Source organism: Neophocaena asiaeorientalis, unplaced genomic scaffold (assembly GCF_003031525.2).
Source record: "Neophocaena asiaeorientalis asiaeorientalis breed wild unplaced genomic scaffold, Neophocaena_asiaeorientalis_V1.1 scaffold46, whole genome shotgun sequence".
Taxonomy (NCBI): domain Eukaryota; kingdom Metazoa; phylum Chordata; class Mammalia; order Artiodactyla; family Phocoenidae; genus Neophocaena; species Neophocaena asiaeorientalis.
In genome coordinates this window covers 2,597,043-2,622,958 of record NW_020175393.1, presented here as the reverse complement: position 1 = coordinate 2,622,958, position 25,916 = coordinate 2,597,043, and the positions used below count along the sequence as shown (strand labels likewise).

Genomic DNA, 25,916 nt, shown 5'->3' with positions numbered 1-25,916 from the left:
AGATCCCACATGCCGCGGAGCAACTAAGCTCGTGTCCCACAACTACTGAGCCTGCGCTCTAGAGCCCGCGAACCACAACTACTGAGCCTGCGTGCCACAACTACTGAAGCCCGCACGCCTAGAGCCCGAACTCTGCAACAAGAGAAGCCACCGCAACGAGAAGCCCACGCACTACAACGAAGAGTAGACCCCGCTCACCGCAACTAGAGAAAGCCCGTGCACAGCAACAAAGACCCAATGCAGCCAAAAATAAATAAACAATTAATTAATTAATTTTTTTAAAAAAAGAAGTTTGACCTGCCTTTTCCAAATATGCTAGCGAGGGAAAGATATCCAATGAGGAAATCAACTAATAGTTCACTAAAATAGTCCCCATGTGGGAGCAGACAGGAGAAACAGATGTGAGACTCCCTAGAGCTGTGCTCCCAGCGTCATCCTCAGAGGAACATTATCATCTAAAGGGGAAATCATTAGAAATGCAGCTTCTCAGGCTCTGTCTCAGACCTACTGGACGAGGAACTCTGGGGACAGGGCTCAGCACTCTGTGTTTTAACAAGCCTCCAGATGATTCTGAAGCATGCTTAAGTTTAAAAGGATGGTCAGAACCTGACAAATGCCTGGAAGAGGCAGAGCTTGAATGAGCAAAGGAATGATGCCACCATAAAAAGAAAGAAAAAGAGAACTGGCCGGGGGTGGGAGGGATAAGGAATTTATTCTTTTATATATGTGAGGTTCAAGGCACCCCTGGGAGATCAGTGTGGAGCTATGGGCAGTAGATAGTTTTAAAGCAAGAGCAGGGGAGAGGAGGGAAGGTAGGACTGAAAATAAGGACTCTCGCAGATGTGAGGAGAGGGACAAAATAACCTAGAGCGAAAGTACAGCTGATCCTTGAACAACACGGGTTTGAACTGCGCAGGTCCATTTATATGCAAATTTTTTTCAAGAGTAAATACTATAGTACTGCACAATCCACAGATGGTTGAATCTGTGGATGCGTTGGAACCACTTATATGCAGGAACCTCTTATAGGTAAGGCCAACTATAGGTTACATGCAGATTTTCAACTGCACAGAGATTCAGTGCTCCTAATCACCACATTGATCAAGGGTCAAATGTATTCAAAAATGCATTTGAGTGATATAAACCTTCTGAAAGTTTGGCAAATACATCAAGAACCTTAAAATGTTTGTAGAGGGCTTCCCTGGTGGCGCAGTGGTGGAGAGTCCACCTACCGATGCAGGGGACGCGGGTTCGTGCCCCGGTCCGGGAAGATCCCACATACCGCAGAGCGGCTGGGCCCGTGAGCCATGGCCGCTGAGCCTGAGTGTCTGGAGCCTGTGCTCCGCAACGGGAGAGGCCACAACAGTGAGAGGCCCGTGTACCAAAAAAAAAAAAGGTTTATAGTGTTTGTCCCAATAATTCCACTTCTGGGTTTTATTCTAAAGATTTAGATATGCATAAAGAGTAATGTTCACAAAAATAGGGATGTTTAACACAGCCTTGGTTTTACCTGAGAAAAAATTGGAAACAGACTAAATGATGCCCCCCAGAGAGTGGACTGGATGAATAACTTATGATACACCCATCTGCAAGAATATAATAGAGCAATTAAAAATTATATGTTCAAATACCTCATGAATGGGGAACTATTCACAATAAATCATAAAGAGAATAAACCTGGAAATTTTCTATATTATATAGAAATAATATAAATACACAAATATTATAAAATAATATTTGGGTATTTTATATGAGTAGGCACATGTAAGCATTTGCATGGATACACAAATATGTATAGAAAAATTGGAAGCAAACAGATGCAAATGTAAATAATGGCTATCTCTGGATAGTGTCATTACAAGTGACTCTTAACGTTTTCTTCTTTCTTCTTTTATTTTTCCACACTGTCAACGAAATGAACACAAATCATTTTTATAAGTTAAAAAATAAAAATTATGACAAAAGCGATCAGAATATGGACAGCCTAGTGCTGTGGAACAGTTCCATTTACAGGATAAAAGGAAAAAGAGAGCAGCCAAGGGAAAAGAAAAGACTCCTTCCAAGAAGTGCGAGGAACTGGGTGGGTTACAAGTGCCCAGAATGAACTGACCAGCAAGGCTGACTGCACAGAGGAGTCCTGGAAAAAGATGACTGAGAAAAGGCCACTGGCCTGGGCAGTTAGGAAGTCACTGTTGGTGTTTCAAACAGAGTTTGTATCACACACCTTTCTTTTCTCCTTTTTACCTCTCCTCTTTTCCCATCTCCCTTACTTTTCTCTAATTAGAAAAGGCAGCACATTAGGTGACTGGGAGTCCAGGCTTTCAATCCTCACCCCACCACTCACAAGCTGTGTGATCTTGAGCAAGTTTCTTACCTCTCTGAGCCTCAGTTTTCTCATCTGTAAAATGTGGAGTGATATTAGGACCTGCCTTATAGGGTTCTTACAATAATTCAATGCATTAATATTGTTAATATTTAGGACAAGGCCTGACACATAGAAAGTACTCAATAAAAGTTGCCTAGTATTATTACATAATTAATCCTTTAAGCTTTCCTCTTCTTTCCTCCTAGGCTATCTAGGCCTAGCAGGTACTAGTATACCCACAGGTATTGCTTTGAGACACACTTAAGAAAATCCACTTAGACAAAAGTTCTAAAGCCACTGATCTTCAAACCATGGTCCCCAAACCACTAAGTGTCCCAGCAAAGATTTCCCATAGTTTTCATTATCTTTCCTAAAACCACAGGCACCCATGGAAAAATCTATACCTTCCCACTCTTCTGACTGTGCATTTCTGTGTTTTCTGCTTACTCCCCACTGTAGCCCCGGCATCTAACACAGAGCCTGGCACACAGTAAGGGCTCAAAAAATACTTGTTGAACGGATGAGTGAAATTCTTCCTTCTCTATTACTCTGACAGATATTGATAAGGTGTACCAGAAAGAGCAAGTTCAAAGCCCCAGCTTTTCTAGTTATAAGATACAGGATCCATGGGCTCATCCTCTCTGAAGCTTCCATTTCCTCAGTTATAAACTGGGGATACAAACATCTGCAACGACCTCCCCGAGCTGCTGTGGGGATTACATCAAATAAAATACTATATGAGAGCCCACTGAAAAGAATAAAATATCATACAGATGCCAGGTATTATTATTCTGATACAGCATAGCTGTATCAATAACAGTGAATCAGAGAAAGAGGAGATAGCTTGATGCTAAGAAGCAATAAATGTTGACTTGAAAACTGCCCAAGACCAGGCTAAGATATATGGAGGCATGAGAAAATCCATGGGATTTTGTCATTTTATTGCAATTTCTGGTTCTTCCCCTATCACAGAATTAGGTGTAGTCCTGAAAGTAAAGTCCCTCTGACTGGTATGCCTATATCCTCTAAGTAGCCTGAAAGTTCTTCCGCTGCTCTACAGGCAGCTCTGAAAACTAAAGGCTTTGCCACATTAACTAGGCCATTCCATATACGCTCCTGGACCACGCGGTGCTTCCCCATCTACAAGTGCACATGGCAGGAGGCCTGAGCCCAATGGCCAGAGCTAGGAGGGAGAGAGGAGGTGAATGAAGGAGGCAGAGAACCACTCACTTGGCTGGGGGCAGAGACAGCATCTTGTGCATGGTGGAGGTCATTCGGTCTCTGCCCAGACTGAAGGCATCCTTAGTCAGAGACATAGCTTCCTTGGTGAGGTCCATGGTGGCATGTAGAGCCTCCTTTGTGGCATCCTTGGTCATGTGAATAGCACTTGATAATTCTCCCTCAATGTTCTTCAAGGGGATGAGCTCGCCCTGTCCATTCACAGCAGTATCCTTGCCCCCTGGGGGCTTCAACTCAGCTGGTGAGCTAGGTGCCTGGGCGCTGCTCATTCCCTTGTCCTGTAAGGACTCAACTGCCTCATGGCCCTTCCCTGCCTCCTGCTGTGCAAGAGAATCCGAGTCCTGCACTTCTCCATTGCTATGGACAGGCAGTGGCCTATCCTGGGATGCATCCAGATTTTCAACGTCAGTGTCCTCCAGAACCTTCCTGGGGCTTGCTGGGCCCTGTTCTGAGGAGGCATCAGACTTCAGCTCCCTATCCTCTGAAGGAGACAGCTCTGAATCTACAAGGCTCGTAGTATCTGAACCCTCAGAGTCAGCTTCGACAGCCCCAGGGACAGGATGCATGAGCAGAGCCACCTCAGCACTGGGGAAGAGGACGCCAATGCAAGCTGTCTGGTCCTGCAGAGGAGACCCAGTCATGGCCTCGGTATCCTTAGTAAGCTGCTCCTGAAGACCCTGGAGCACCTCCTTCAGGCGGAGGAGAGCCAAGTACTGGTAGTGGTCAAGCCTCACTCGGACATGCTCAGGCGAGTGTACGAGCACATGCACATCTGCCGCGTCCTCCAGCTCTGTCAGAGGCCCTTTGTTATCCACACTACTGCTGCCTTCTTTCAGAATTTCCATGACTTCTGTAAGGCCTGATAGGCTTTTCAAATCATGCTCAGTCTTTGACCTCTGATGGGACACAGTGTCAGGGGCAAGGGCCTCAGAATGGACAGGACTGCCAAAGCTGGCGGATGCTTTCAGCCTCCCTTCTGTGGCCATAAGGAGCTTTCGTGCCTTGGCTTGCTGCCAGCGGAGGGGTAGGCAGGCCCAAATCGACAAGGGGAAGGGGGCCACAAAATTCAAGGAATGGCCTTTGAAGTTCTCTGTTCCCTCAAAGTCCAAGGAGATCTGGGTGAAGTGGATGGACCAGAGATCCTGGGAAGCCTTAAGCCTCTGGGGAGGGAGGGCACTAGATTGAGGGAATCGGGAATCCACCTGGAAGGCGTGATGCAAAAACAGCATGTGCAGAAGGCTAAAGCCGCCTGGCACCTTGGGAAACTGAACATAATTGGAATGAAAGAACTCAGCAGCAGCAAAACCCCGGAAGAGACTCTGAAGGTCTGGACAGCTACAATGTGGGGCGTGACGTGTATTGGTGGCAGTCACGCCTGATGCAGAGAAGACAAGGGCCTGGGGACGGTGCAGCCCAGCCCGCTCTCTCTTCTCCAGCGGGAAGCTCACCTTCAGAGAGAAAATGAAACCCAATTCAGAATGGCCAGCTGAGCAACTCTGCAACCCACCATTAATACACACGTGAAAGACCATTTGGGCTGTAAAACTGCTTTCCTTACTTCTATCAAATGGACAGAGCAGAACCTTGGATTATAGCCGTGGTAGAAGTGCAGCTGTGGCTGCCAACAGGGAATAAAAATCCCACTCTCTACCCTACCTTCAACCAGAAGGCATCCAGTCGGATGTCCAAGTGCTCATCTTTCTGGCTTGAATCTTCCAGTTTGTAGATAGCTTTGAACTGCTCCAAGCTGCGGTATAAATCCAGGCAGAAGAGGTTTCCCCAGAGCAAGCTGACAGGATCCATAGTAAATGTCAGACCATTTAACTGAATGTAAAGATTGGGACAGGGAACTGGAAAGCAGAGAAAAAAAGAAACCATGAATGAAGTAGCAGCTCGACTCTCACTTATCAGCTAATATTCATTTTATTATCAAAGGTATATATTTACACAGGGAAGAGTTTTCAACAAAGGTGTGCTAAACTAACTCAAACACTTAAAACTCCAAATGACAAACAGAATATAAGCAGAGAGCCCCCGAGGCTGACAAATGCGAAGAGCAAGAGCAAGACAGTAAGGACTGACCAGAGCAGATGCTTACCTGGCAGCTCCTGATTATCAGGGAAGTAATACTCTGTAAACTCAATATGAATGGCAGAGACCTGAGTGGGGAGGTTGTGAAGTTTCCGACTGCAGGAAAGGAGTGCTGATGGCTTCTTACTTGGCTGTCCAGCTGTAGAAACCTATGCAATCACGAGTTGCTGTTAGCATCTATACAGCACCCAGAATAGAATTTCCTCAATTTCCTCTGAGATAGGAGGATAAAGCCTCTACAACTCTTCCAAAGTCTGTCACAGGGAGCAGAGTGCTCTTCACGCAGATTCCAGGCATTCTCACACCTGACTAACACTATCTACAAGTTCGTTTTTTTCAGTGAAAGGTTTGTAGTGGGGTATTCAGAGGAAAGTGGGGAATCCCAAGTCCTGATCTCAGCAGTCACACTCAGAAAGAAACAGACCAAAGTCTCAAATCCACCTGGAAGGGAAGGAAGCAGCCTCCAAATTCTACAACCTTGATCACATTTGTTGCGTTCCAAATGAACTGCTCCACCCCTTCCCAGCCCTGTTTCCCTGTCATGGGCTCCTTACCTGGTGGACGTCCAAGTCATCCACCCGTATTACCAAGCAGCTAGAGCGTAGGCGATTCCATGCTGGAGGCCGAAAGACAGCCTGTCGGCCCTGAGAGGGGCTTCTCTCAAGGGGGTTCTTTTGAGGACTGGAGAGAGAATCTAAATAAAAATAAGGAGGTGGGAAAAAGAATCAGATACACTCAACTATCATCATTAATAGAATTCGGAAAGTAAAAACCCTAAGATCATTAATGCTATATGTAGGAAAGAGTTTAACACTGGCAAGCTCCAGGACGGAACTCAAAACCTATTCTCTCCTTAAGACCAAGGCAACGGCCTATTAAATAGAGAAGCTAACAACCTCTCTTCCACACTGCAGCTATCCCTGGAGACAAACAGGACTCCGTAAAGAAAAAAGTCACAGATGTCTCTCCGTGGGATAAAGTTGGAATAATCAGCCGGGAGTAAGTTGGGATAATTAGCCAGTCCAGTGCTTTATTGCCACCGGATACTCAAAGGTAAATGTCAAGAGGCAAAGCAACAGGAGTCCTCCAGCTCCTCATAACCCACCTGCTTTCCTCCGGAAGGGAGAGTCTACCCCCAGGTGCCAGGGTGGTTTCAGACCTGTCTCCTCATGCCACTTCTCCATTTTACTCTGAAATTCCATCACCAGCTTCTGGGCCCACTGGCCTCGGGTCTCCATGGCCTCACAGTGACGTACCCAATGTTTGCAGCTATCGCCTGTGCAATAAAGCAAAAAGATTTTAGTCTAAGATCATGACCCAATGTTACAAATTTTCTTTTCCATTGGTATAGTTTTCCATAATTCAGAATCTGACCCCTCACCGCCAATCCAAAATTCTCTGGGATAAGTAAAAATTATCTAGTGAGAGCACTCAAGTTCTTCTGGATTCTATATGTGATTTTTCCCTAGGGTTCCCTAAAGGCCAGCTGCTGACTTTTGCCATCTTTGACCATGGACCACTGGAGAGGCTCTAAAACTAGTGCAAGTAAGGGGTAGAGCACAGAATCAAAAGCAACATCTCAGACACTGCCTCCCCTCCTACTGCTTCTCATCAACAGTGGACCCTGCAAGTTTCCAGAAGATGTCCTCTTGAAAAGGACTATTGCCAACACCTCTCTGAGCATGTGCTGCAATCCCTGGCACCCTTCTGCTGGGCAGTCAGGGATGAACCCAGGCATATGGCCTCAATACCTAGGCCACGCTAAAACTGCACCCATTCAGAATTCTCCTACCTGCCCAGTGGAAGGGGTAATAGTCAAATGCCATCTTGCGAAAGGTAAGCTGCATTGCACCACCCATGAGTCTGTTTGCGGAGACACCTACAAAGAAAAATAAAGGTGAATAGCAGCAGAAGAAACAGAGGCCTAAACACCACTTGAAGCACTTAAAAGTCCTCCTAAGGGTCAGCTTCAAAGACTGGCTGATACATAAGTGTAGCCGAAAGGCCATGATGTCAGGTGATTTGCAAGGCTGAGGCCCTCCTCTTTTGAATTGCAATGGACATGCTCTAAAAGATTTTTTTTAAAAAGCATATTCCACTGTCTCTGTAAATGGCTGTCAGATTTCTGGAAAGAAAAAAGAAACTGCAAAACTCAGCAATCTGGAATTCCAGTCCTAGGTCTCCCACAGGCACACTTGACAACCTTGATTGATTGGTTCCCCCAAACCTGGCAATACTAGTATTGCTGCCCCGCTGCACAACACCTGGAGAGGCATAAGCCAAACTCCCCAAAAAACAGGACCTATATTACTTCCTTTCATATCTTAGCTAAAGCTGTGATATATAAGACTGTCATTACACACTGTACATATGAAGTACCATGGAACACTAAAAACACTGCACTAACAAGGACATTATAAACATACAGAATAGTGTAGATAACTGAATTTTTTTGCAATAAGTCAAATATTCTATTGTTTATCTTGAATTTACATTTAATTCTTACTAAATGAATGAACTTTCCATGTTTCTGTCTTATCTCTCCAACTAGACTCTAAGAACTGTAAGAACCAGGACTATTTCTTCTACATATGTGTGTTGTCTAACCTACCCTGTTCTGCACTTCCCTCCTATCCCTTCCATCCTATTTCCAGGTGAAGGGAAATACCATGGGACCTTCTAGCTGTAAGCTGGTACATCTACAACCAGGAGGGTCATTTCCATCCACTCTAGATATCACCACACCAAGGTTCTGGACTAATCACCATCCTATTAGGAGATACACCTACACCTGTGTTCCTGTTGCTCAACCTTTTTGTCATAATTACCACCTCATAGGAGCCTGTTTAGCTATTTTTTTCCTAATTGTCCCTTCTCCATGAAATTTAATACCACAGATATACTGTATATCTTATGTACTATATGTCTACCTGTGCTTTATACATAATAAGAATAAAGCTTATTCCTTTTATTCAATGTCAGGTTAAGAAAGACTAAATAATTCTTTTAAGTTAAAAGTTAAGGGACTTCCCTGGTGGCACAGTAATTAAGAATCCACCTGCCAATGCAGGGGACACGGGTTCGAGCCCTGGTCTGGGAAGATCCCACATGCCATGTGGCAACTAAGCCCGTGCGCCACAACTACTGAGCTTGCGCTCTAGAGCCCACACACCACAACTACTGAAGCCCGCATACCCTAGAGCCCAGGCGTCACAACTACTGAGCCCACGCGCCACAACTACTGAAGCCCGTGCACTCTAGGGCCCATGTGCCGCAACGACTGAGCCTGCGTGTTGCAACTACTGAAGCTCACACACCTAAAGCCCATGCTCCACAACAAGAGAAGCCACTGCAATGAGAAGCCCAAGCACCGCAATGAAGAGTAGCCCCCCGCTTGCTGCAGCTAGAGAAAGACCACCACATAGCAACGAAGACCCAAAGCAGCCAAAAATTTTTTTTAAAAGGTTAAAAAATAAAGTGTGAAAAGTTAAATTTAAAATTTTAAAGCTATTAATATTTAACTTAAGTTTATAACTATATCTGCTGAGTAACTTTATATATATATTATTTATTTATTTCTTTTTGGCTGCATTGGGTCTTTGTTGCTGTGCGCAGGCTTTCTTTAATTGCGGCGAGTGGGGGCTACTCTTCAATGTGGTGTGTGGGCTTCTTATTGCGGTGGCTTCTCTTGGTGCAGAGCACAGGCTCTAGGCGAATGAGCTTCAGTAGTTCTGGCACGCGGGCTTCAGTAGTTGTGGCTCACAGGCTCTAGAGCGCAGGCTCAGTAGTTGTGGAGCACGGGTTTAGTTGCTCTGAATATTATTTATTTATTTCTTTTTGGCTGCATTGGGTCTTTGTTGCTGTGCGCAGGCTTTCTTTAATTGCGGCGAGTGGGGGCTACTCTTCAATGTGGTGTGTGGGCTTCTTATTGCGGTGGCTTCTCTTGGTGCAGAGCACAGGCTCTAGGCGAATGAGCTTCAGTAGTTCTGGCACGCGGGCTTCAGTAGTTGTGGCTCACAGGCTCTAGAGCGCAGGCTCAGTAGTTGTGGAGCACGGGTTTAGTTGCTCTGAAGCATGGGGGATCTTCCTGGACCAGGGCTTGAACCCATGTCCCCTGCATTGGCAGGCGGATTCTTAACCACTGCACCACCAAGGAAGCCCTGCTGAGTAACTTTTAATGTAATTTATTTCTTATATAAATTATAATGTATAGAATCACATATGTAATTTAGTAATTTATATAAATACATAATAGTGACATAATCAAATTTTAATTATTCAAAATTATTTTTGAATAAAATAAAGTTTTTTAATTAATTTCTTAAAATTATTATTTTGTTAGCTTTTAACTTTTGCTTAACATGAGAAAATAACTTTAGCTTAACTAGGTGCTAGATATTCAGATAGTGTCAGTATTTTTCCTTTTCAACATTTAATTAAATTATTGATTGTTGAACAATTTGTAGAATTAAATAATAAAATATAAACTATTTTTATTTAATTCTCAAAGTTCAAATCACAAAAGTACTAAGGATTAAATATAAACAACACTGATGAGGCAGCCAATGACAGCTGCTAGCTATGTACAGGCCACCTCTCACCATCTGACTTTGAGATCAAGCAATAGATAAAGTCCTCTAATCACAGCCATCTGTTTGCCATAGTTTATAGCCCTGATCTTCCATGAACTCAACATCAGTGTTGCTCATATGATACCCAAGAAAACTCAATAAGAGAAATTAAATACTAAGAAATAAAATTCTGTCAATAAGGTTGAGCACTGTTATATCTAAGATTTTTTTTTCACCCCCACCCCTCACCAAAGAACCAATTTTCAACGTCCAGAATAGGCAAACATCGAGACAGAAAGATCAGTGGTTGCTTAGAGCTGCAAAATGGGGACTGTCATCTAATGGGTACAGAGTTTCTTTTACGGATGACAAAAAGGTTCTAAAATTAGATTGTAGTAATGATCACATAACCCTATGACTATACTTTAAAACACTGAGTTGTAGGGGCTCCCCTGGTGGCGCAGTGGTTGAGAGTCCGCCTGCCGATGCAAGGGACACGGGTTTGTGCCCCGGTCCGGGAGGATCCCACATGCCGCGGAGCGGCTGGGCCTGTGAGCCATGGCCGCTGAGCCTGTGCGTCCGGAGCCTGTGCTCCGCAACGGGAGAGGCCACAGCAGTGAGAGGCCCGCGTACCACAAAAAAAAAAACCACTGAGTTGTATATTCTAAATGGGTAAATTGTACGGTATATGAATGATATCTCAATAAATATGTATCTGTTTCAAATAAAAGAGTGGATTTTTACCTGCTGTGGGGAGGTATCATCCCAGTTGAACATGCATGACCTAGGCTACTGGAGGGAGAGGGTTTCACAGCCATGCTCCCTCTATTGGATTTATTTGGAACTAAAAGAACAATAAACTCTACGACTGAACATATTAAAATAAGGTTTAGAATAGAAATCAAATATAATTACCCATTATCAACATATTTAATTATAAACACATAATCATATATGACACATAAATGGTAAATAGTGTACATAAATGACTAAAATTCTCCAGTGAGATGGTGGGAGAGGATAGCCTAGCCTGAAGAGAGATGAAGAAAGCTTTGGCTCACAGCCCTTATCCTGAGAGAGATAACTAAAAAGAGGCAGATGACCCTCTTTTCCCCATCAACCACCCTCCTCCTCCCAGAAGCCTGAAGGGTGAGCTGCTCCAGTTTGATTTTAAGAGACAGTGCTGCCCCACTGCAAGCCAAGCCGTCCCCAGTTACCCACCAAGTTTCCAATAACTTCACCTCCAATACCAAGGCTATAGTGTCCCTTAATGAAAAAGCAGACAGATGTAGCCTTCAAGAAGTCCCTAGAGCAGCATTATCCAAAAGAACTTTCTGTGATGATGGACATCTTCTATGGTCCATAGATTATAACGAGTACTTGAAATGTTGTTGGTATAAATGAGGAACTGGATTTTTAATTTTATTTAATTTTGATTTTAATTTAAATAGCCACATGTGGCTACTGGCTACCATTTGGACAGAGAGTTCTAGAGCAATGCTATCCCATAGAAATGTAACATAAGCCACATAAGTAATTTTAAATTTTCTAGTAGCTACATTAAAAAAGTTTTTTTAAAAAAGTGAATTTAATTTTAATATTACACATTATTTAAACCAATATACTCCAAATATTATCATTTCAACATGTAATCAATATGAAAATAATTATTAAGGTATTCTACACTCGTTTTTTGTACGGTATCTTTGAAATCCCAGGTGTATGTTACACTTGCACCCCATCTCAATTTGGATCAGCCAATATTTCAAGTGCCCAACAGTCATATGTGGCTAGTGGCTGCCATATTGGACAGGACAACTCCAGAGAATCTTAGCACCCTTTCCATAACACCTAGTTCTCCCTTCCCCTTTCTTCCCAAATCCAAGGAGAAGAATCAAAGTCACAAGAACTCTTTGTGTTCCTTGCCTCTTCACAGAGTCATCTGCCACACCTGGGTATGGTTGGCTGGGATTTATCCCTCTATCTAAAACTATCTTATCCAGGGCTTCCCTGGTGGCGCAGTGGTTAAGAATCTGCCTGCCAATGCAGGGGACACGGGTTTGAGCCCTGGTCTGGGAAGAGCCCACATGCCGCGGAGCAACTAAGCCCGTGAGCCACAACTACTGAGCCTGCGTGTCTAGAGCCTGTGCTCCACAACAAGAGAAGCCACGACAATGAGCAGCCCGCGCACCGTGATGAAGAGTAGCTCCCGCTCGCCGCAACTAGAGAAAGCCTGCGCACAGAAACGAAGACCCAACACAGCCATAAATAAATAAATAAATTTATTTTAAAATAAATAAATAAAATAAAATAAAAATATCTCATCCAAAACGTCCCTAAAATCCACCAAGTAGATTCACTTAGCTTAATAAATACATGGGGGCTTCAGGGAAGGCTAGTCATTCACCTCTGATTGCAGGACCCTGTTAGATGAAGAGGACAGTGCTATACGCCCTTATCAAGCAAAAGGACGAAACTCTCAATAATGTATTTTTGTTTGTTTGTTTGTTTTTTGGGTTTTTTTTGCGGTACGCGGGCCTCTCACTGTTGTGGTCTCTCCCATCGCAGAGTACGGGCTCCGGACACACAGGCTCAGCGGCCATGGCTCACGGGCCCAGCCACTCTGCGGCATGTGGGATCTTCCCGGACCGGGGCACGAACCCGTGTCCCCTGCATCGGCAGGCGGACTCTCAACCACTGCGCCACCAGGGAAGCCCTCAATAATGTATTTTTAATAAAGATTTCTGAAAGGATTAAAAACAAAACAAAACAGGGACTTCTCTGGTGGCGCAATGGTTAAGACTCCCCGCTCCCAATGCAGGGGGCCCGGGTTCATTCCCTGGTCAGGGAACTAGATCCCACATGCATGCCACAACTAAGAGTTTGCATGCTGCAACTGAAAAAGATCCCGCACGCCACAACGAAGATCCTGCATGCCGCAACTAAGACCCAGTGCAACCAAATAAACAAATAAATATTTTTAAAAACAAAACAAAACTGCAAGGTCTTTATAGTAACACTTGGAAGAAACAACCAAACAAAACAATAATTGTTTTAGCAAAGAACTTCCAGAACTAGTGGCTAACAAACCAGTGAGCAATTTATTTTCTGTGGTGGCAAAAGCAATCTTTATGCTGTCACTGCTCCTTTCAGCTCTTTCATATTGGGAGTGGAGAGGGGCTGAAGTCACTTCAAGACCAAGGTATAGCAAAGCAAGAGAGGCATTGGCGCTTGGTGTCCCAGAAAGAAAAGGTAGTAGGTTTCCCCAAGGAAAATGAATCTAGGTCTCATTAAGAAGCAAACGTAACCTCCAGAGAAGAAAAGGCAGCAAGAACACAAGCTTCCATAGGACGACATCTAAAAACAAGAGCTGGTGGCAGAGGGGTGTAGAGGGGGAACAAAGAGTATTGAAGGAACTGGTAGCAGAGAAATAAATACCGAATACTGGCCTATGACTGATGTCCTCCAAATTCAGTATATTATGTCATTTGAGCCTGATAACAACCTATGAGGTAAATGAGTAAGATATGATTTAACTTAAGTTCACAAATGAAGAAACTCAAGAGAGGTGAAGTGATTTCCCTAAGGCTCATGAAGGAAAGAAATGAGTCAATTATTTTTTCATTCTGAATAAATGTGTATGTATACTTAATACCAGTTGCTCTAGTGAGTCTCAAATGGGCAGAGATGTCTGCCAAAAAAGCAGGTGCTATTTGTTTATGCTCTGCTTAGAGCACCACAAAATAAAAGCAATGTCTGAAGGGCTCTGGGCTTGACTTTCCTAACGACCACTCCACTCTGCATTAACGCCCTCTCTTTATTTAAAGATGGCTCTCCTATATCCTGTGTCTACTCTTTTTCATATGAAATATCCCTGTGTCTTTCAACTCTTTCCTGCTATGCTATGGTTTCCATAGCATTAAACAACCTGCACACCCTTCCTGGGATGCTTTCTCTTTGTTAATGTCCTCAAGGACAGCATCAAAAACAAGGCTTAGAGTTCCAAATGGAGTCTACAAAGGTGCCAGAGAAGAATTTCCAGAGTTCTGGAACCCACACTTCTATTGATGCAGTTTAAATTAATATGTGATTTAGGGAACACCATGTTAAAAAAAAAATTGCTCTAATGAATGAAAAAGCATGACAAGAACACACCATAACCCCTCTGCTTGGGAAGAACACATTTATACATAATAACTATTTAAATTGACTCAAAGATCTGAAAATTCTGAGGTTTCCTATAGTTGAATTTACTCTCCTGAAAGCTTATACCAGTGGTTAGCATTGCCCAAAAGACTCTGGGGAGGGAAAAAAAAGTATACACTGCTTGGGCTCTACTCCTGAAGATTCCGATTTAGTGGGGGCTGGGAAGAGGCCCAGCTCCTGTGTCTTACTATCTCACAGGTAGTTCTGCTGCATCCTAAAAGCTGAAGAGCACTTGCTGACAGAGAGCTGCCACAGGAGCACAGAGGCCTGAGGAAGGCCTGTGATTAAGGGGAGCCAGACAAATACCCCACAGAGTCTTGAAAACAGCCTTCCATCCCCAAGCTTTGCCCAGAGCTCCAGGTGGTGATGGACTACCCTGCACAGGCTTAGGCCTCACGGGGTACCTGGCTCTCGGGACTGGCTATCATCACAAATGTGCAGATCCAGGCGGGAGATGAGCAGATGGTAGGAGGACTCTTTCACATCAAATTTCTCAAAGTACTGGCTGAGGCGGCTGCTGCTGCTGTTGCTGCTGCCCTGGCTGCCACCGAACGCCTGGGCCCAGGACTGCTGGGCACTGGGAGCAGGTGGGGTGATCTACATGTGACAGAGAGAAACAAGAAGCCAGACCCAGACAGCCTCCTTGCTGGCTTTCTTTAAGCTTTAGTTCAGCCTGAAGAAAACCACAATTTGACAAGGTGTCCCTTCCTTCTCATAACTATTCGCCTGGTATCTCATGTAGGTCTATCCCACTTAAATAACCCAAACTCCAAGAAGCCAAATTATAATTAATCTAGTAACTGTCAGAGTCCTGTTCTGAGATTTGAATTGCCTTCTAAGCTCCCACCCCCCTAGAACTTAGCTGACTGATGCTAAAACACCTCCTCCAGGAAGTCTTCCCTAAATGCTCTCTTTCAGCCCAGGTAGTTGGATCCCTTTTCTTTGTGCTCTCATGGCACAGTGTTTACCTCTATTACAGCATCATATTGTAATAACTTGTTTATAGTCCATATTTTAAGACAGCAAGGGTTCCAAGGACAGGAACAAGAGGCTTTCCAGTGGCTAACACTGTATACCTAACACACTAGAGGAACCCAAAGAACAGAATAACTGAATAAATCAGAGGCACAGGCAAAGCCTATGTACCTACAGAAGTGAATGACAAATTCCCCCAAATAAGCCTAATAAAGTCTAGGCTCCACATACGGTGGAGGTGTGAATTAGGTCCGGCCTACCATCTCCCCACTGCCACCAAGGGTCTCTGTTTCACCTCTAACCTGTACAGGTTCAGGGGCCAGGCTCTTTCTCTGCTGGGCTGACTTCTCCATGGCCTCACTCAGTGATTCTGCATATTTCATCATAGCCTTGAGTTGTGAGTCAGTTAGCACCCAGAGCAGGTCATCCAACAGGAACATCAGCTTGGAGGCTATCACATTGCAATCTTTGGTCTGAAGGGGTCACATAGAACACAGGGTTCAACATCTGGTACCATCCCAACTACTCAAAGTGACCATTGCCCAACCAATTGCAGAGATGGCTTTTCAATCCCCAATACACGAAAGTATCAAGCACTGTGGAGAGTCAATTTCTTACAAAACTACTAAAGTTTTCTGTGATTAACAAGAAGCAGCAATGATCAACTGCCTATGTGTCCCTATATACAGGTAAAAATCATGGTTTTCAAAATTAAAATGACAGGGAGGTAGAAATGTTTCCTCATTAGCAGATACAGTGCAACACTGAATTGCAGGTCCTCCCCTTTCAAATGTCATTCCAGGGGCGGGCAACACTCAAAGAGGAGGAAACGCCATCTCCCATGCTATCTGGGAGAATAAAAGATGGAAGTTTTCATGAGGACAGAGAACACACTCACTCTTCTCTTGAGGGCTATTTGGATCCTGCCTTGGTTGGTAATAAGCCTCAGTGGAGTGGTGACTGGGTCCTGATCACCATTGTCTGTAGCATCTGCCTCAATTCGAAGTGTTTGCCAAGTTATTTCCTTAAATGTTAAAACCTAGAAGGAAAGAAAGTAAAATCCCTTAATTCTGTGGATGAAATGAATCAAGAGGCAGGAAGTCCAAGGGGAAAAGACTGGCAAGGCAGAGACCCCCACCATTCTCAGCTGGGATCCTACCCACAGAAGGTAGTGGATCAGAGATCCATAATTGAGGAAACAATGTAACAGTAACACTGGACAGAAGGGATTCTTGGGTTCCCAAGAATGGGGGAGACTTTGAGGAAATCCCCAAAGCAGGAATAACATCCTTTAAGAATGAGTCCTATTTTGAACCCCCCATTCTCCCTTCTCAGAATGCCAGGGCTGTCACCTCTCCTCGGCGGGGGTCAGTGATACGGGTGAGGCGGAGGTCACTCTGCTGCCAGTTGGGGTTCACACTATAGCCCTGGAGCTGCCACAATTCAAAAGAAGCGTGGAAGGCCTTGGAGTGAATCTTGATGGTGATGGAATTGACGACGATGAACATCCCCTCCACCACCTTCTCGGCAAAGCCATACTCACTACAACAAACAAGGCAGACCAGCATTCAGGATCATATGAGATTTGACACACACTCTATTTTTTTTTTTTTTTTTTTGGCCATGCCGTGCAGCTTGCGGGATTCTACTTCCCTGATCAGGGATTGAACCCGGGCCCTGGCAATGAAAGCGCCGAGTCCTAACCACTGGGCAGCCAGGGAATTTGTAGGCATACTCTTTATACTGGAAGACATAAGACAAGACTCTTAACAACGCCTCTCTTTGGATGCTAGAACTGTGGATGACTTTTTTTTTTTTTTTTTTTTTTGCAGTACGTGGGCCTCTCACTGTTGTGGCCTCTCCCATTGTGGAGCACAGGCTCCGGACGCACAGGCTCAGCGGCCATGGCTCACGGGCCCAGCCGCTCCGTGGCATGTGGAATCTTCCCGGACCGGGGCACGAACCCGTGGACCCTGCATCGGCAGGCAGACTCTCAACCACTGCACCACCAGGGAAGCCCGAACTGTGGATGACTTTAAAAAAATTTTTCTCCTCCCATTTCTGCTTTATATTTTTTACATTTCTAAAAATTTTTATGACCATGTAGTACTCTTTCTGATGAGATTTTTTTTAAAGAATGGAATAAAAGAAAGAGTTGACCTGGAAACAATCTCTGGTTAGAAAGAATAAATTGAAAAAAATACTTTCACAGTCCACAAACTACCTGAATAAATATTGAATATTGTCTGTGAGGAGAGCTATAACAACAGAAAGGAAACACTAGGTTTCTATAATATCTTCAAAGACAGAACATACTCTGCAAAAGTAGTGAAAAGAGGAAAGAAGTACAGCCAGGTTAGCATGAGGTCTAATACTGTGAAATCTAGTCAAGAACAGTCCCACCTCTGCCCTGTCAAATCTATCCCAAAGAGCATAGCTGTGCTTTATAGTGAGAGGCAGAAACAGCAGGGAGAGGAACAAAGGCCATCCTTAAAGTCCTTCAGGACGTGGAAAACACAGACATTCTTAACATGTAGGTGAAACAGTTCTCATTACAAGAGATTAAAAAGTCTGGGAATTACAAACTGGAAAAAAAAAACTTTGCAATTTATATCACAAAGGGTTAATATCTCTAATGTATAAAGAGTTTCAAAAAACTCAGAAGAAAAAGACCAAGAGCCCAATAAAAATGGGACAAAGTAGGGACAGTTAACAGAAAAATAATGCAAATAGATATTAAACATAAAATGATGTTCAACCTCACTCATAAATAAAAACTACACTGAGAGTCACTTGATTTATGACAAAAGTGACAATGTAGTAGGGAAAAAAAAAGTGCTAACCATAAAGGGAAAAATAGTTATAAAGGACGGTATTAAATTAATCATTTCTGGTCAACAAAAAAGTAACATTAGCAGTGATAGGGAACCCACATAGTAGGAGAAGATATTTGTAATATATGTATATAACCAAGGACTCGTTTCCAGTATAAAGAACTTCTACAAATTAATAAGAAAAAGACAAATAACCCCCAAAATAACCCAAAAGATAAATGGGGGCTTCCCTGGTGGCGCAGTGGTTGAGAGTCCGCCTGCCGATGCAGGGGACACGGGTTCGTGCCCCGGTCCGGGAAGATCCCACATGCCACGGAGCGGCTAAGCCCATGAGCCATGGCCGCTGAGCCTGCGCGTCCGGAGCCTGTGCTCCACAACGGGAGAGGCCACAACGGTGAGAGGCCCGCGTACCACAAAAAAAAAAAAAAAAGATAAATGGGCAGAATACATCAATGCTTTGTGAAAGAGGATATTTTAAATTCTAATAAACAAATCCTCAAAAAAATGCAAACTAAAATCATAATGTGATACAACTACACACGTATTAGATGGCTAAAATAGAAAGAGAGACAATACTAAGTGCTAGCAACACTGCCAGGGGGAAAAGTGGTACAAGCACTTTGGAAAACTGTCCAGCAGTATGAACTAAAGCAGAAAATATGCACAGCCTATGACCCTGCAACTCTACTGCTAGATATATACAAATCAGAAATGTGTACATATATTCACCAAGAGGTATGTATAAGAACGTTCACAGCATCACTATTCTTTTTTCTTACATATTTTTAATTTACGTATAGAAAAGATCATTCTTTGTGGTGTACACGTCCAGGGTTTCGACAAATGCATAGAGTCATGTATCAACCACCACAGTCATGATAGAGAACAGTTCGATGTAGCATCAGTATGCTTAATAGCCAGAAACTGCAAACAAATCAAATGTCCATCTACAACAGAATGGATAATTGTGGCATATAATGGAATAACATACAGTAATGAGGATGAATGAATGATAACTACATGTAACCACATGGATGACTTTCACAAACATCATGTTGAGCTAAAGTATGTAGACACAAATGATGACATAATTTGTGATTACATTTATATAACTTTAAAAATAGGGAAAACTAACGTGTGGTGTTAAAAATCAGGATAAAGTTATCTTTGAGGGTTTGTATGACTAGGAAGGGTGCAGGAGGCTTCTGGGTTTCTGGAAGTGGTCTGTTTCTTCTTGTAAAGAATCATTAATCTATACACTTATTTGTGTACTCCAATATAACTTACCAAAAAACTACACAGAAATACCATGTGTTATCTTTGGACAAAAATCCTAAAGTTTGGAATTCCCTGGTGGTGCAGTGGTTAAGTATCCGCCTGCCAATGCAGGGGACATGGGTTCGAGCCATGGTCTGGGAAGATCCCACATGCCACAGAGCAACTAAGACCGTGCGCCACAGCTACCGAGCCTGCACTCTAAAACCCGCAAGCCACAACTACTGAGCCCACGTGCCACAACTACTGAAGCCCGCGCGTCTAAATCCCATGCTCTGCAACAAGAGAAGCCACCGCAATGAGAAGCCGGCGCACCACAAAGAAGAGCAGCCCCACTCACAACTAGAGAAAGCCCGCGCGCAGCAACAAAGACCCAACAAAGCCAAAAATTAAAAAAATAAGAAGCCTAAAGTTTGAAAATATTGTCTATTGGCAAGGCTCTTGGAAAACAAGAACTCTTACAACATTGCTGGTGGTAACACGAAATTACAAAATCCTTACGGAGGGTAATTTAGCAACATCTATCAAAATTATACATGCATTTGCTATTTGACCCAGCAGCCCCACTTCCAGGAATCTATCCCAAAATATGCTAGCAAAAAAAGTGGAAACAAACCAAATGTCCATCAACTGACGAATGGATAAATAAAATGTGGCATATCCACACAATAGAATATTATTCAGCCATAAAAGGAATAAAGTACTGATACATGCTACAACATAGCTGAACCTTGAAAACGCTACGCTAAGTGAAAGACACCAATCACAAAAGACCACATAATATATGATTCCATTTATATGAAATGATCAGAATAGATACAGAAAGCAGATTTATGGTTGCCTAAGGCTAAGGCAGGGGAGAATGAAGAGTGACTGCTAATAGGTATAGAGTTTCTTTTGGGGTGATAAAAATGTTCTAAAATTGATTGTGATGATGGTTGCACAACATGGTGTATACACTAAAAACTACTGAATTGTGTACTTCAAATGGATGAATTCTGCAGTATGTGAATTATACCTCAATAAAGCTGTTTTAAAAACTATGCTGGAAAAATACTAAGTAACTTACGAACAAGGTCATTTATTACTGCACTACTTGTAAAGGCAAAAACCCTAGAAATAATTCAAATGTCTATCAACAAAGAACTGGCTATATGAACAATGACGCCTCTATAAAATATACTGAGTATTTTGCAGGTGCAAAAAGGAATAAGAAATATCTCTCTACATACTTCTATGAAGTGCTCTCCAGGATACACTTTTAAAAGAAAAAAGCAATGTGGAAAGTGTTTATGGTATGCTACATTTTGTGTAAGAAACAGAGTGGGGACAATACAAACATACATACATATAACATGCCTTGTGTTATAGTTTTAACTTTGGAACTATGTAATTTTACATAGGTTAAAAAATAAAAAGAATTTAAAAATTTAAAACAAACTGATATAAAACTCCTAGAAGATAACATACGAAAAAACCTAGATAACCCTGGGTATAGCGATTACATTTTAGATACAACACCAAAGAAATTATGGATAAGCTGGACTTCATTAAAGGTAAAAATCTGCTCTGTGAAAGACAAGGTCAAGAGAATGAGAAGACCGTCCACAGACGGGGAGAATATATCTGAAAAAGACACATCTGATAAAAGACTGTTACCCAAAATATACAAAGAACTCTTAAAACTCAACAATAAAACAAACAACCCAATTAAAAAATGGGCCAAAGACCTTCATAGATACCTTACAAAAAATGATATACAGATAGCAAATAAGCACGTGTCTTATAAGCTCTACATCATATGTCATCAGGGAAATGTAAATTAGAACAACAATGAGATTCCACTATGCACCTATCAGAATGGTCAAAATGCAGATCACTGACAACACCAAATGCTGACAAGGACATGGAGCAGCAGGAACTCTCATTCACTGCTGGTAGGAATGCAAAATGGTACAGCCATTTTGGAAGACAGTTTGGTGGTTTCTTCCAAAACTGAACATACTCTCACCACAGATCAAGCAATCATGCTCCTTTGTATTTACTCAAAGGAGTTGAAAACTTAATGTCCATAGGAAAACCTGCACATGGACATTTATAGCAGCTTTATTCATAATTGTCAAAATTTGGAAGCAACCAAGATGCCCTAATAGGTGAATGGATAAATAAACTGTGGTATATACAGACAATGAAATATTATTCAGCACTAAAAAGAAATGAGATATAGAGTCCTAAAAAGACACGGAGGAACCTTAAATGCATATTACTAAGTGAAAGAAGGCAATCTAAATAGAAGGAATCATCCTGGAAAAGGAAAAACTATGGAGACAGTGAAAGGACCAGTGGTTGCCAGGGGTTGGGGCAGGGAGAGGGATGACTAGGTGGAGCACAGAGGATTTTTAGGGCAATGAAAATACACTGTATGAATCTATAATGGTGAATATATGTCATTATATATTTGTCCAAACCTGTAGAATGTACCACCAAGAGTGAACCTTAATGTAAACTATGGACTTTGTGTGATTCTGATGTGTCAATGTAGGTTTATCTATTGTAACAAATATACCACTCCAGTGGGGGATGTCAATAATGAGGGAGGCTATGCATGTGTGAGAGCAGGGGGTATATGGGAAACCTCTGTACCTTGCTGTTAATAGTACTGTTTAAACCTAAAACTGCTCTTATACTGTCTTAAAAAAACAATGAAACAAATGAATGCCTCTGTATGTCAAATTGGTATCCAACCATAAGAAGAATGATTTCAAGTAATTTTAAAACACAGTATTTTTTTTTTTTTTGCGGTACGCAGGCCTCTCACTGTTGTGGCCTCTCCCGTTGCAGAGCACAGGCTCCGGACACGCAGGCTCAGCGGCCATGGCTCACGGGCCTAGCTCCGTGGCATGTGGGATCTTCCCGGACCGGGGCACGAACCCGTGTCCCCTGCATTGGCAGGTGGACTCCCAACAACTGCGCCACCAGGGAAGCCCTAAAACACAGTATTTTGACAATACATCCCTAATAGGATATATCATAAGGTTAAAACACACATACACACAAAGAAAGCTACTGCATTCAGTAGTCGTATCGATAGTTATAATACTGATTTTCTTATTTTTTGACACTACTGTAAAAGTAAATCATTTATTATATTATTGTAGTTAGGAACCAAGATTCAGTATATGAATAAAAAATACAGGGACTTCCCTGGTGGTCCAGTGGTAAAGAATCCGCCTTCCAATGCAGGGGACGCGGGTTCGATCCCTGGTCGGGGAACTAAGATCCCACATGCCGCGGGGCAACTAAGCCCGCATGCCACAACTACTGAGCCCGCACACGGCAAACTACAGAGCCCACATGCGCCACAACTAGAGAGAGCAAACCTGCACGCCACAACTAGAGAGAAGCCCATGCGCTGCAAGGCAGAGCCCGCGCTGCAATGAAAGATCCTGCACACCTCAACAAACACCCCATGTGCCACAACTAAGTGCTGACACAGCTAAGAAAAAAAAAAAAAAAGAATCCAGCATTTATCCTGACATTCCTGTACAAACTGTATTTCAAATAGTTGGTGAAAGAAAGTTCTTTATAGAAAATCACAACTAATAAATGCAATAGGAAAAAAGAATTATAAAATCTCTATTTTCTATCCTACAATGATATAACAGATCTACAGACAACCATCATCAGTGGTCCTTAAACCATGAGGTAAGAGGTAGATGAGGAACTTATCATAACGGACAAGTCAGGCCAACATCATCTGAATCCACTGATTAATCCTAACCAAAGGAATATTATGTGCCTCCCGTTTCGTTACAGTAGGAAATACGTGGTACCATTCATGAAGTATTTTTACCAAGAAAACAAACAAACAAATGAATCAAATCCAGCCTTTAAATCTAACTACCAGATTAAACAAGAAACATTTAAAATGACACCTCGAGGACACAATCAGCCAAAATATAAAATGTGGGAAATTCTTTAGAAGAAATACTCCAGTTTCTACAAAGAACAAATGATATATAAAAAAGTGTAGGGATGGGGGACTGTTCAGAGTTAAAGAGCTTTAAAAGGCATATCCCCAAATATAAGGTGTGGAGCTCTGTGGAGCCACACTGAATTGTAAAAAAATATTTCAGAGACAATTCAGGAAAACTGAATATGCAGTAAGTATTAGATGATATTAAGGAATCCCTATTAATTCTATTAATTGTGATAATAGTACTGTGGGGTGTTTTCTTTCTTCTCAATCCTGTCTGTTAAAGACACACAATACAGAAGTATTTACAAGTGGAATGATATGGCACCTGGGATTTGCTTTCAAGAACTACAGAGTGAAAAAAAAAAAAAAAGAACTACAGAGTGGGGCTTCCCTGGTGGTGCAGTCGTTGAGAATCCTCCTGCCAACAAAGGGAACACGGGTTCAAGCCCTGGTCCAGGAAGATCCCACATGCCGCGGATCAACTAAGCCCGTGCACCACAACTACTGAGCCTGCGCTCCAAGAGCCCGCGTGCCGCACCTACAGAAGCCTTCGCACCTAGAGCCCCTGCTCTGCAACAAGAGAAGCCACCACAATAAGAAGCCCGCACACCGCAACGAAGAGTAGCCCCCGCTGACCGCAACTAGAGAAAGCCCGCGTGCAGCAACGAAGACCCAACACAGCCATAAATAAATAAATAAATAAGAACTACAGAGTGTGCGAACACACACACATACACACACATACAGTGGCAGAAGAAAGGTAGAAAAAGAATGGTAAAATGTTGAGAATTGTGAAAGTTAGATCTTCAGTGCATGGGGGTTCAGTACACTATTCTCTCTATTTCAGTGCATGTTTGAAATTTTCCATAATAAAGTTTTTATTTTTTAATTAAAAGGTGATCCGAACCAGTTAATATGTTGGAAATAATAGGACCCAAAGCAACTAACCTCTGCCCTGAAGCAAGGGCAATAGGAGACTGTCCATTGGGGGACCGAGGCTCTTCACATGTCTTCATCTCCACCTCTACCTTATCCAGACACTGAAATAAAAGTCACAGAGAGCTAAGCATCTGCACAAAATCCCACACAGCACAGACTGTGTCTTACCCATCTCTGTGCTCCAATACCTAGTCAAGGGCTGTGCCCACAGTAGGCAGATAATAAATGTCTGTCGAATGAATGAATGAACAAACTGAAATACAAAGAGAGCCCTCATCTTCCCCCTTCCATTTCCATTAGCAGCAGAACTCCATGACAAGCATGGGATTAGCTCACAGCAGAAAAAGAAAACATATATCCAAGTTACCGAGATATTACTATTCCTGGGGACTCCAGTCCTTGGGGTAAAGATATGTATCAATCAGTTCCTGGAGGGCTTTCAGCTGATAATCACCCAACAGTCAACAGGAACTAAACTTCTAATTTTTCCTCTGTCAGGAGTCCAAAGGAAATGTAAAGGTAGAACCTGGGCAGCAAAACTTGTTTTAAAATAAAAACGAAAATCAAAATAAAACAAAACCAACTCAGGACTCCAGGGTCTTGTGTCTCAGTGCTAACTGCTATTCCAGAAAAAGCCCAGACAATAGTCACTCTGTCTCACAGAGAAGCTCGCAAGCCAGACAGAAGAACCCACACTCCCAAAAGGGACAGCCCATCAGGGCTCCTCCCCATCTTCTCTCAGATCTTCTAAAACCTTACCCCGGCCATCCCCATTTGATTACTTGCAATCAAGAAAGGCCATTACCAAGCAAATTGGGTGTGTCTTCAACTTTGTCCACTGGATCTGAAAGAGGAAAGCAAAGACTCAGGACTGTGGGAGTCACCCCTCAAGAAGGCAGGCCTGCTGTCCAAAGAGAGCAGCAGTACTCTGACCCCCATTCTCACCCGGATTGAGGCCCTGTTGCAGTAGACCCGAGTGATGGCTAACCAGGTGGGAAGCTCCAGCACATTCTGTAGAACCTCTTCATCCAGCTCCAAGTTGGTCAGCTGACCCTCCCCTTTCAGGGTGCTCAAATTGATTTTGTCCGGGGAAAGATTCTTAGTGAACCTGAAAAGAGTGATGATAAGAAGCTATTATTTCCACAGAAATCTGCACATGGGCATTATAGCAAATAACACTTCTCAATTTAGAGAAAAGAGAAAGTTAAAGAACAAATGGGGACTAATGGCCACACTGTCTCTACGCCATGTAAGATGTTAGGTGAGAACTTCCCTGGTGGTGCAGTGGTTAAGAATCCACCTGCCAATGCAGGGGACACAGGTTTGAGCCCTGGTCCGGGAAGATCCCACATGGCATGGAGCAACTAAGCCCGTGCGTCACAACTACTGAGCCTGCGCTCTAGAGCCCATGAGCCACAACTACTGAAGCCCGTGCACCTAGA

The 25,916-nt window shown here is 43.0% G+C and overlaps 1 protein-coding gene across 2 annotated transcripts in view; it reads right to left on the bottom strand.

Annotated features, from left to right (window-relative positions):
• Positions 1-25,916, bottom strand: part of BLTP3A (bridge-like lipid transfer protein family member 3A) — a 53,998-nt gene that overhangs the window by 11,653 nt on the left and 16,429 nt on the right. Inside the window, exons 2-14 of one of the 2 annotated variants that reach the window (XM_024765953.1) lie at positions 25,420-25,582; positions 25,280-25,318; positions 24,484-24,575; positions 16,800-16,989; positions 16,346-16,486; positions 15,750-15,920; positions 14,877-15,069; positions 7,488-7,574; positions 6,801-6,971; positions 6,250-6,389; positions 5,703-5,844; positions 5,261-5,454; positions 3,596-5,052 (exon numbers count right to left, since the gene is read on the bottom strand). In XM_024765953.1, the coding sequence (XP_024621721.1) occupies positions 3,596-5,052; positions 5,261-5,454; positions 5,703-5,844; positions 6,250-6,389; positions 6,801-6,971; positions 7,488-7,574; positions 14,877-15,069; positions 15,750-15,920; positions 16,346-16,486; positions 16,800-16,989; positions 24,484-24,575; positions 25,280-25,318; positions 25,420-25,582 (3,180 nt within the window). Of the gene's footprint in view, positions 1-3,595; positions 5,053-5,260; positions 5,455-5,702; positions 5,845-6,249; positions 6,390-6,800; positions 6,972-7,487; positions 7,575-14,876; positions 15,070-15,749; positions 15,921-16,345; positions 16,487-16,799; positions 16,990-24,483; positions 24,576-25,233; positions 25,319-25,419; positions 25,583-25,916 lie in introns of those variants that run through there. The other variant, XM_024765954.1, reaches the window with a different exon arrangement.